At 40.8% G+C, this 12,494-nt stretch overlaps 1 protein-coding gene across 6 annotated transcripts; it reads right to left on the minus strand.

Moving 5' to 3' along the window:
- Window positions 1-5,475: 5,475 nt before the first annotated feature.
- Window positions 5,476-12,442, minus strand: LOC125543878 (dolichyl-diphosphooligosaccharide--protein glycosyltransferase subunit 1A). 6 transcript variants are annotated; one of them, XM_048707373.2, is made up of 5 exons: window positions 11,605-12,442; window positions 11,387-11,480; window positions 10,182-10,429; window positions 9,938-9,982; window positions 7,455-9,442 (listed from the first exon to the last, which is right to left on the minus strand). In XM_048707373.2, exons 2-5 carry the CDS (start codon window positions 11,397-11,399, stop codon window positions 9,218-9,220), a joined length of 531 nt encoding a protein of 176 aa, XP_048563330.1. In that variant the 5' UTR covers window positions 11,400-11,480; window positions 11,605-12,442; the 3' UTR covers window positions 7,455-9,217. The 6 variants fall into 6 exon arrangements, 3 of the variants coding, with proteins under 3 accessions (XP_048563330.1, XP_087402998.1, XP_087402997.1); XM_087546872.1 differs by having other exon boundaries at window positions 10,526-11,480; XR_015618706.1 differs by adding an exon at window positions 5,476-5,702 and having other exon boundaries at window positions 5,791-9,442; window positions 9,938-11,480.
- Between the last annotated feature and the right edge of the window lie 52 nt (window positions 12,443-12,494).

The following is a 12,494-nucleotide window of genomic DNA, read 5'->3' on the forward strand; positions in this document are numbered from 1 at the left end:
GGAGTTGGAGGTGCTCAGGGTGGCCCCCGTGTGATTCCTTCTGAGCCAAAATCATCGAATTTTGGGGTGACGTCCTGCCCAAACTGGTCTAGGGAATCATGCTCGGGGAGTCCCGAGAACGGTCCTTGGTGCTTTTTCTTCTTAGCCCAAATCTTTGGTCTTGATGTTGTCAATGATGTGACTTGACAAAGATGTACCTTTAGATCTCGTGGTGCCAGTTTGACCCATTATTGCTAGGGATGGCACCCGCAGAGTTTGGGTACGGGTGGAGCCACCCCATACCCTTACTCGTCATCCAAAAACCTTACACATCACCCGTACCCATACCCGTTGGTGGGTACAATTTTTTCCCATACCCGTTGATAGAGGCAAAGGTGTCCCGATGTTTCGATGAGATGGTGGCTATCGTTTCTGTGGGAGTCGACCTTGACGATCCGACAACGAACGTGCGAGACGTTGCACCTTAGCAATCGCTAAACCAACTTCCGAGGGGTTATTGACCACGCCGGAGCACGATCAACCTGACCACGAGGGTCTGTTTCCTGCGAGCAAACGAAGAACAAGCAAGAAACTGATATTGCAATCTGGATATTGCGAATATAAGATGAAAGCTTTATTGATCAAGGTGGGGTTCTATGACGTCTTGGTCTGGTCGTTGGACACAAACGAAGTACGCGAAGTTGCAGCTATGGCGAACTTTTAATCTAAACAAAACCCAAAGTCAAAACGATGCCCTAAGGTCTGTATATATGGAGGAGAGAGGGGGAATTTCGTGGCCCTTTGGTGGAGGGGTCCGAAACCAACCCTAACTCTTGTTTCCCCACACATACGGACTCTAAAAACAACCTATACTTAAGTACTTCAAAAATACATGGGCCTGGCCCAATAATAAGGTGACGCAGCACCTAAAATAGCCTCTGGATGAAATTTATGAAGCGGCATCTTGTATATTTTGTCCAAGGCTTCATTCACTCATTATGGTGGCTTCAAAGTCCTGGAATCATCACTTGTAACTCCATTCTTGTTCCCCTTGCGCATGCCATCATCTCGATGCTTGAACTTGATCCAAGGTTCATCTTTCTTGTCCAAGCTAGGCCCTTCATTTGTAAGCAAAACAAATGTATCCAATTTTGGCAGCATCATATTCTTATGAACATTAGAATCGTTACCAAGAAACGAAAGTACCTGTTAATTCAATTGGCGTGCGCGAGCTCTAGTAATTGGCCCAGTATGTATAACAACAGGGGCTATGGGTGTAAGAATGGTATTGATGTCCTCATCATCCTCCCCTTCTTGAAATGAAGTCGTCCTCGATGAAAGCTCATCTTCCTCACCCAAATAAGGCTTCAAATCTGCAATGTTAAAAGTTGGACTAACCCCAAAATCTGCAGGCAGCTCAAGTTTATATGCATTATCATTCATTTTCTCTAACACCTTAAAAGGACCATCAGCATATGGCATTAGCTTTGATTTGCACAAATTAGGAAATCTATCCTTACGCAAATGTAACCAAACAAGATCTCCAGGTGCAAACACAACATGTTTTCTACCCTTATCTCCAGCAAGTTTATATTTAGCTCATACGCTCAATGTTTTCCTTAGTTAACTCATGCATTTTTAAAATCAATTCAGCACATTCTTTAGCATCAAAATTAACTTTCTCCGAAGATGGAAGAGGCAACAAATCAATGGGTGCACGAGGTAGGAAACCACACACAATTTCAAAAGGGCACATCTTAGTAGTAGAATTCAATGAACGATTATAAGCAAATTCAATATGAGGCAAGCATTCTTCCCACATTTTCTTATTGTTCTTCAAAACAGCCCTAAGCATAGTAGATAATGTTCTATTGACTACTTCAGTTTGTCCATCAGTTTGGGGGTGACAAGTAGTACTAAAAAGCAGTTTAGTCCCCAACTTAGCCCATAAACATCTCCAAAAGTGGCTAAGAAATTTAGTATCATGATCTGAAACAATAGTATTTGGCACACCATGCAAGCGGATAATTTCATGAAAGAACAAATCAGCAACATTAACAGCATCATCGCTTTTATGACATGGTATAAAGTGTGCCATTTTCGAGAACCTATCCACGACAACAAATATGCTATCCCTCCCCTTCTTTGTTCGAGGTAAACCTAAAACAAAGTCCATAGATATATCCTCCCAAGGAACACTAGGTACAGGCAAAGGCATATATAAACCATGAGGATTGAGTCGTGACTTAGCTTTTTGACATGTAGTACAGCGAGCAACAAAACATTCAACATCCCGTCTCATCTTTGGCCAAAAGAAATGTGTAGCCAGTATATCCTCCGTCTTCTTGACGCCAAAGTGTCCCATTAATCCTCCTCCATGCGCCTCCTGCAACAACAAAAGACGAACGGAGCTAGCTGGAATGCATAGCTTGTTAGCACGAAACACAAATCCATCGTTAAGAACGAACTTGTTCCAAGTTCTCCCTTCCTTACAATTCTGCAATACATCTTTAAATTCAGCATCATGAACATATTGATCTTTGGTGGTCTCCAAACCAAATATTTTAAAGTCAAGTTGTGAAAGCATAGTATAACGACGAGACAATGCATCAACAATAACATTTTCTTTACCCTTCTTGTGTTTAATGGCATAAGGGAAAGTCTCAATGAATTCAACCCATTTAGCATGTCTACGGTTCAGTTTTGCTTGACTTTTAATGTGTTTCAAAGATTCATGATCAGAATGTATAACAAATTCCTTGGGCCATAAATAATGTTGCCATGTTTCTAAGGTTCGAACAAGAGCATATAATTCTTTATCATAAGTAGAATAGTTCAGACTAGGCCCACTCAATTTTTCAGAAAAGTATGCAACAGGTTTGCCATCTTGTAATAACACACCTCCTAATCCAATTCCACTAGCATCACATTCAAGCTCAAAAATCTTATTAAAATCAAGAAGTTGGAGTAAAGGAGCATGTGTCAACTTATCTTTCAATACCATGAAGGCTTCTTTCTGTGCGGTACCCCAAACGAAAGGCACATCCTTCTTTGTAAGCTCATTGAGAGGTGCAGCAATGGTGATGAAATCTCTCACAAAACGCCTATAGAAACCAGTGAGGCCAAGGAAACTCCTCACTTGTGTGACCGTTTTGGGCTGCGGCCAACTCTCAATAGCTTCAATCTTGGTTTTATCAACTTCAATTCCCTGTGGAGTAACAACATAGCCAAGAAAAGATACTCGGTCGGTGCAAAAGGTGCACTTTCCAAGGTTACCAGACAAACGTGCATCACGTAGAGCAATAAAAACAGCACGTAAATGTACCAAATGTTCCTCCAAAGATTTGCTATAAATCAATATGTCATCAAAATATACTACCACAAATTGTCCAATGAAAGCACGTAAAACTTCGTTCATTAATCTCATGAAAGTACTAGGTGCATTAGTTAACCCAAAAGGCATAACAAACCACTCATATAACCCAAACTTAGTTTTAAATGTTGTTTTCCATTCATCTCCTAATTTCATACGAATTTGATGGTATCCACTACGCAAATCAACTTTGGAGAATATTGTAGAGCCACTCAATTCATCAAGCATATCATCTAGCCTAGGAATAGGATGACGATAACGAATAGTAATATTATTAATGCCTCTACAATCAACGCACATACGCGACGTACCATCCTTTTTCGGCACTAACATGATAGGAATAGCACAAGGACTAAGGGATTCGCGTATATAACCTTTGTTGAGCAGTTCTTGTACTTGACGCATAATCTCCTTCGTCTCCTTTGGATTGGTACGGTATGGCGCACGGTTGGGTAATGATGCACCGGAATTAAGTCAATTTGATGCTCAATCCCTCGAACCGGTGGTAATCCCGGTGGCACGTCTTGTGGAAAGACGTCAGCGAACTCCTGCAAAATGTTAGTGACAGCAGGAGGCAAAGAGGAAGGCACGTCCTCGAATGAAAATAATGCCTCTTTGCACACAAAAGCATAGCAAACAGATTTGCTAAAATCTAGATCATCAATATCAGATTTGGTGGCAAGTAAACATGCACTTCTCAATTTAATTTCAGAAGCAACACTAGATGGTTTATTATTAGGCTTCATTTTTTGCTCAAATTCTTTTGCCACAATCTGATTTTCACTCTTATTGTTCTCCTGTTTTGCTTTATTAGCTCTATTAATACCATCTTTCAAAATAGAATCAGGAGTCATAGGAAGCAAAGTAATATTTTTATCCTTATGAACAAGAGTATACTGATTGTTTCTACCATGGTGTACAGAATTTTTATCAAATTGCCATGGTCTACCTAGTAATAAGGAACATGCTTGCATATGTACCACATCACAATCAACATAATCAGCATATGTAGAGATACTAAAATGCACACGAACAGTACGTGTTACCTTAACCTTGCCGCTGTTGTTGAACCATTGGATGTAGTAAGGATGTGGATGTGGTCTTGTGGTGAGAGATAGCTTCTCCACCATCTCCATGCTAGCCAAGTTGTTGCAGCTCCCTCCATCTATGATGACGCGAACAGAACGTTCCTTCACAACTCCCTTTGTATGGAACAAATTATGCCTCTGATTTTGCTCAGCTTGTGTGACCTGCACACTCAAAACACATTGAGCAACTAAACATTCATACCTGTCAGCATCTTCAGGAGCCATGTATTGCGTCTCATGATCAAAATCATCTCTACCGTGTTCTTCACGTGTAATAAGAGCCAAAGTCTCCTCATCATAGTCACTAGCGGACTCATACCCACCATCCTCAGTAGCAATCATCACACGCTGAGATTGGCATTCTCTCGCAAAATGTCCTCTTCCCTTACAACGACGACAAATAATATCACGTGTGTGCCCTGTTGATGCCATGGAAGAAGAAGAGCTCTGCGCAGGCCCGGCAGGTGTGCTCTTGGCAGATAGTGGTGGTTGTGCCTGCTTTCTTGTATCACGACTGGAGGTGGCACCTGATGGAGGTGCTGGTGGAGTGGAAGTAGATGATGCAAGTGGTGTCCATGATGAAGATCGACCTGCAGAAAAGTTAGTTCGCGCCAATGCCTGTCGATCCTGCACTTCACGTTCAGCTTTACAAGCAAGATGGAATAAACGAGTGATATTAGTATACTCCTTATACTCTAGAATGGTTTGAATCTCTCTATTTAATCCACCCATAAAACGTGCAAGCATAGCTTCATTCTCCTCAACAATACCACATCTAATCATGCCAGTTTGTAATTCCTGATAATATTCTTCTACAGAATTTTTTCCTTGTCTTAAACACTGTAATTTTTGAAGTAATTCACGCTGATAATATGGGGGAACCCAACAAGTACGCATAGCAGTTTTCAAAGCAGCCCAAGTAGCTGGAATAGGATATAATCTACAATGTTCAGACCACCAAACACATGCAAATCTAGTGAAAGCACAAACAGCAGCAGGAACACGTCTCTCCTCAGGATATTGTAAACATGTAAATCGTTGTTCAGTTTCTAACTCCCAAGTAAGATATATATCAGGAACATATCTACCCTCAAATGGTGAAATATTCAATTTTAGTTTACGAAGATGGTCATGTACCTCAGGTGGTGGTGCAGCCCTACCGTTGCGATGATATGCATGAGGACGACCTGGTGGTGGTGGTGCTGGTGGTTACACGTAGTTCTGATTTTGGTCAACCTCATCCTCGTAATGGTCCTCCACCTCTGCAGTAGCAGCAGGAGCGGCAGAAGCATCAACAGCGGCACCAAAATTTTGCCTAGGGTCAATGGGAATGTGTTGTGCTTGTCCCACTTGATTTGAAAAGCGACGTTGTTGTTGTTGTTGTTGTTGTTGTAGAGGTGTGTTAGGGGCAGCCGGTGGTGGTAGTGGAAGACGCACGAGCAATTCATTAAACATGTTATCGAGTTTTGTTTCGAATGTCTTCTCCATGCCATCTATCTTCTCCATGGCCTCTTCAAATCTGTTTAGCACATCTTGCACCTGTCCACTCATCATTTGCTGAAATTTATCATGCAACTCCTTATTTGTCAGGTTCTCCCAGTCAGTCTCGTCGGCTTGTGATCCTGCCATGGTTAGCAGCAATAGAAACACACAAGAATATGATCCTACGGACTGCTAACAAGAGGTGGTGGTGGATGTCACAAATCCGTCAAGCAAATCTCAAATTCTTACTAGTTCTTACCCAGCAGCAGGCGGTGATCGGCAACCGTCGTAGTCAAAACTCTCAAAACTTTGATAGAGCGATTACCAGGGAGAGTCAAACGCACGAGTAGATGTATGTGGAGCTGGGAAGACTTATAATATGGTAGCAAAAAGGGTCAGCAATAATCAATTCAGAGATGCAAAGTTGAATAAACGCTCAACGACGGGACTGTGCTGGTCCTAGGCTAGACCGTGCTAGAGACGCGAGCCTAGAACACTAACAAAATCACGGCGCTGCACGTTAACAAGGGAAAATCACACTCTGGAACTTTTTTTTCGCTCTTTTTTTGCGCTCCTCTTTTTTTGCAAAAATCACTATAATGGCGAGTGTCTCAAAACTCTTCCCTCGTCAAACTGACAGGATGGGCACGAAAAAAAATTGACTTTTTTTTTGGAAATCAAGGCAGCGACGACGAAAAAGTGCGACAAAAAATCACTATGATGGCACGTGGCTCAAAAGACTCAGAAAAGCCTAAAAAAGGATAGGAAAAAATATTTTTGCCTGCGAAAATTTTGGCCTAAAAACTGCCCGGGGTCTCCAGACTTTTTTTCCCGAGACCTACTCAGGCAAGGAGACACGAATCGGAAATTAGACGGACCTCGAAAACAAACCTAATATGAAAGGAACTCGAATTGGTAGTGGATATATGATGGTAGGATATGGCAGCGGTGGTGGTATATGGATATAGATTGATGATGATATATGGAGACAGATTGGTGGTGGTATATGGATACGGATCGATGATGATGGTGCAGCGGTGGCGTGACAACTTATGACCAGAACTCGAAACTCTAAAAGACTAGACTCTAAGACCAGCAACTAGACACGACGATGCAACCGCAAATTCAACAAAGCAAAATACTGAAAAGACTATGCAAAGGCTCAGATTGGTTCGGATATGATGAACTAACCCTAATTTTTTTTGGCTTTTTTCGTGGATTATAGGTATGAAGAATAGACTCGATCTAAACTACGAAAAACTGTAAAATCTCACCGATCAACCTGGAAATCTGATACCACTTGATAGAGGCAAAGGTGTCCCGATGTTTCGATGAGATGGTGGCTATCGTTTCTGTGAGAGTCGACCTTGACGATCCGACTACGAACGGGCGAGACGTCGCGCCTTAGCAATCGCTAAACCAACTTCTGAGGGGTCATTGACCACGTCGGAGCACGATCAACCTGACCATAAGGGTCTGTTTCCTGCGAGCAAATAAAGAACAAGCAAGAAACTGAGATTGCAATCTGGATATTGCGAATATAAAATGAAAGCTTTATTGATCAAGGTGGGGTTCTGTGGCGTCTTGGTCTGGTCGTTGGACACAAACGAAGTACGCGAAGTTGCAGCTATGGCGAACTTTTAATCTAAACAAAACCCAAAGTCAAAACGATGCCCTAAGGTCTGTATATATGGAGGAGAGAGGGGGAATTTCGTGGCCCTTTGGTGGAGGGGTCCGAAACCAACCCTAACTCTTGTTTCCCCACACATACGGACTCTAAAAACAACCTATACTTAAGTACTTCAAAAATACATGGGCCTGGCCCAATAATAAGGTGACGCAGCACCTAAAATAGCCTCTGGATGAAATTTATGAAGCGGCATCTTGTATATTTTGTCCAAGGCTTCATTCACTCATTATGGTGGCTTCAAAGTCCTGGAATCATCACTTGTAACTCCGTTCTTGTTCCCCTTGCGCATGCCATCATCTCCATGCTTGAACTTGCTTCAAGGTTCATCTTTCTTGTCCAAGCTAGGCCCTTCATTTGTAAGCAAAACAAATGTATCTAATTTAGACAGCATCATATTCTTATGAACATTAGAATCGTTACCAAGAAATGAAAGTACCTGATAATTCAATTGGCGTACGCGAACTCTAGTAATTGGTCCAGTATGTATACCAACAGGGGCTGTGGGTGTAACAATGGTATTGATGTCCTCATCACCCATCACCCATCAAGATAAATGGGTACCCGCGGGTAAAATTGCCCAGATTTACAAGACATCAATTTGAACATTACATAGTCATAAACAACAACTTATAATAATAATAATAATTTATAAACAACAACACATCATGACAGCAATGCATACTCGTTCGTGGGCTAACTATTGTGGTGAGGTGGCCTAACATGAATGCATGATCGGGGCTTTTTAGGGCTGCGGGATTTATGTACATATAATATATTTAATATGTAAATAAATAATATGTAAGGTCTATTTGTCAGAATATATGCGGGTACATTGATACATGAGTATGGGTTATACTAAACCATACCCGTACCCACTATACCCAATAGGTGTGAAATTTTCCTATTTACGTATTCATGGGTATTTTTTTTATCCATACCCTTGCCCTAATAGGGTTTTTACCCGCAGAGTACACGCGTAATAGGTACCCATTGCCATCCCTAGTTATTGCAGGCTCGGGGCACGCTATTCATGTGATACTACATGTTTGAGACAATTACTGTTAAAGAAAACAATATTTTATGCTCTGTTGCAACACATGGATAATTTTCTAGTCATTTTTTGCGGGATAATTTTCTAGTCATTATAAATGTTATTATGTTTATTATTGTTTTATCTCATTGCACGGGAACTTTTTTTAAGACTGCAATTTTTCTAACAGCAACATTGCACGGGCATACCATCTTACATTTACGAAGCCACCGTAAACTTCTCGTTGTCAATGAAAACGTCTCTCGAAGATGCTCACACGGGTAGTACATGTGTGTGCCTCCACAGGGAATATGCGTATACGCATATATACTAGCAGTTGGGGCGCCACCCCGTGGCGCCTCCTCAGAGGGAGCTTGTGCGGCGCCAGGTTGTAGGCACCCTTTTCATTGCTTTTGGATATGATTCGTAGCACATGTGTCCTGATGCCACTCATGTCTTAGTAGAGATGACCAATTATAGTCAATGTGTGTCTAACTACCTTAGATCCACTAATTAATGCAGAAACAAACAAAAAGTGGCGATTACAAGTAGGGGAACATGTATTTAGAGCACAACTACAAACTGCTAGCATAGTATTCAAAGCTTTGTTTAATGATGCTGAAAGAAAGCCAGTTCTGGGGCACACCAGAAGGCTCAACAACTTCAATTGGAAGAACACTACTCAGACCCTTCACTTTTCCCTCAGTACCAAATGCTCTGATCACTGCCATGTTTTTTTCTTGGATGTTCAGAAAAACCAACAAGACTTTAGGGATAGGCTCCAAGCCAACATTTTTAACCTAAAATAATAGGTCTATATAAGTAACAGCAGCAATTCGACATAACAAATACGCATGTACAAAGCATATCCAATATAGGATACCACTTGCAGGAAACATGTGCACTTCACAACAGAATGGTTAGGATTTTAGAACTATAGAGACCCTATTACAGATAGTCTGATACAGTGACACCTATTTTACATATTTGCAGAAACTGGCACAATTTTGCAAGGCGCGGGACTATACATCCTGACAAAAAGATTTTGGATACAGGTGATCATTGAAGCAGTGACCACTAGCATGAACTAACGAAGTTCTCAGATAATCTTCTAAAAAAACAAAGTTCCCAGATTCATGAAATGCTAACCGCATGAACACATCACAGCATGTCAATTAAGCAAAACATATAACATACAAAAGCATTACGGCTTGTGCAGGTTAACAGGTGGGACAGTAAGCGGCACGATTTAAACATAATTTCCACTACAGGAGGAAAGAGCAAAAAAAACATACCTTGAGCGAGGTGAGGACGCAGACGCTGTGCGGAGTCAAATCAACCTGCCACGCGAGAGAAAGAGAAGCCTCAATGACAGACCCAGGTGCTGCCCAGACCCCCAACTCTCATCCGATTTTCTCACATCTGACCTCGAGAAACCACTCGATTTGGGCCTAATTTAATATATGAAACTGACCAGACCGACAGATGGTCCTATCCGAATAAGAGAGGCATTGATCGGCAGTGGATGGTGTGGTGCACCTGTTCAAAAAACGCCAAACCCCAGATGGAGCAACCAGACACCACAACCACGAGCTGGTCGCTCCCCTCAGCAGTGTAAAATTTATTGGCCACGCATGGGACAATGGCCATGGTCGATGGGTCATCTGATGTTGGAGTGAGGAAGGACAGGTGCACGGACGGTGGTGTGCTCGCAGCCACTTCCACTTTGTACCGTTGATTATAGGAATTAAAACATTCTCCTTCAGTTGTTGATCTTCTAAGAGAACCTGCTCATCAAATAGAAGCCAAACTTTTGATTTTAGTAACTCGTGAGATCATGAAATTATAACTCTGCAATTCATCAAGTTCTATATGAACCATACGTTAGTAACTATGCAGCGATGTGTACTTCAAAACCATAAGCATTAGACTGTAGATGCAAATTGAAATGGTAAGTACGTTTCATTCTAATACCAACACATCAAAAGTGAGTCTACTAATGCCGAAAACACATTTTAGAAAATCAACAATTGTTTAAATATTATGGCAGCAAGCAAGTAGCGACCCTTGCAAGAAATTTGACAAACACTTCATCTCCATGGCTCCATCACACCAGTCCAGTCAAGGGACGAGCACCTATGCCAGTAGACCGAACGTCCATCCCATACGACACCAATGATCCTCCACCAGAGACCTTTATCACTCTGAATCCATACTCAACTCGATGTCATCTCTTTGGAACTTTGTTTCAGCAAACACATCTATCCTTTATAGAAATAGATATATCATCTCATAGTAAACATGGAGAAAAGAGAAGATCTACTGACGCTACAACGAAAGGCATGGATACTGAAACAGTAGGAAAAATTTCTTTGTCAAATCAACAAAATGTCGTATTCCCAATAAAATTGCAATGTCTACAGTAAGCGTGATAATTTCATAGAAGTCAGGAACATCCACATAAAAAGAAAAGCAAAATGGATGAAGATCAGGGAGGAATCTCCCACAATCCAGAAACTACTAATAATATTTGGTAAGAATTAATCCTACGCTAGCATTGTTTGGAGCATGGAGGTAAGGTGGTTTTGTTCAATGTATCCTAGTAAGAAATCAATGATCAGGATATATGTTCCACTTTTAATGACTAAACTGTTTTCCTAATAATAATAAATGTTCAAATTGTTCATTTTCTATGACACTATTTGAGTATTATCCCAGGAGATGATTAGCTGGGAGCACACTACCTGCAGCATGCATGTTCTAGTCTCCTATATGTGAACCAGCAGTACAAACTCATTATCTGCGCATGGAAGCTGACTTTCAAGTACATTAATTTCCCTGGAGGATTGTTATTCATACCAAAACATATTCTTAGTGATGAGCGGATGTCATATAATAGTTTTTTAGCTATTACTGCAGGATTGATGAATGCTCATTATCTGGTAAGTTAATAGTGACCTACATATTCAATATATGTTCTCCTTGCTGAATAATTCTTATCTTCAAAAATTCTTCAATTGCAGGATATAGCTTCACCATATCTTCGATAAGAAAAACATGCAGCTCTGCACCAAATTCAACCCCAGTGGGTCCACCACCAATAATCACAAAGTGAAGGATCTTCCTTTTCTCCTCTTCGCTTATGTTAGGAAGTGATGCTTTTTCAAAGCAGTCATCACACCCTTTTGAATCTTTTGGGCATCCTTCACTTACTTGCATAAGTTGCATTACCTGCCTCGTTTTGGAGCTAGAAGAAGTTTGTAGCTCTTGATTATAAGAATTGAAATAGTCACCTTCAGCTGTCGATTTTCTAAGACAACCTGCTCGTCAAATAGAGGCCAAACTTTTGAATTAAGTATGTTATGAAATCATGAAACTATAACTCTGCAATTCATCAAGTTTTGTATGAGTCATATGTTAATAACTGTGCAGTGATACGTACTTCAAGACCAAAAGCATTAGATGTACTTCAAAACCATAAGCATCAGAGTGTAGATGCAAACTGAAATTGCAAGTCTGTTTCATTCTAATACCAAATCATCAAAGTGGTAGGTTCCCTTGTCAAAAACACATTAAAAATAACCACTTCATAGCTGAAAGGAATACCAAATAACATTCTAGAACATCATCAGTAGTTTAAATATTATGACAATAAGCAAATATAATCCTATAAAATCCTAATCACCCTTGCATTCAATTTGATGAACAGTTGAACTTCATGAATCGATCACCTGTAAATTCAATTTTAGATGTAAAGGAAGAGAGGTGTTCTCCAGGTTCTTCTTCCGCAGAGCCTCCAATCTATAAAATTGGAAGTTTGAAAGACATCAGAAAATCACCACATGAGTTGAA

The sequence above is a fragment of the Triticum urartu genome, chromosome 3A (assembly GCF_056163025.1).
Source record: "Triticum urartu cultivar PI428250 chromosome 3A, HENAU_Tu73, whole genome shotgun sequence".
Taxonomy (NCBI): Eukaryota; Viridiplantae; Streptophyta; class Magnoliopsida; order Poales; family Poaceae; genus Triticum; species Triticum urartu.

Bases quoted from the DNA above. Each gene is read 5' to 3' on its own strand.
- LOC125543878 (XM_048707373.2), bottom strand. The intron at 9,983-10,181 runs GTGCACCACACC...CTCGCGTGGCAG, and splicing joins GTTTGGCGTTTTTTGAACAG to GTTGATTTGACTCCGCACAG. The intron at 9,443-9,937 runs GTATGTTTTTTT...CTATTATTTTAG, and splicing joins GCGTCCTCACCTCGCTCAAG to GTTAAAAATGTTGGCTTGGA.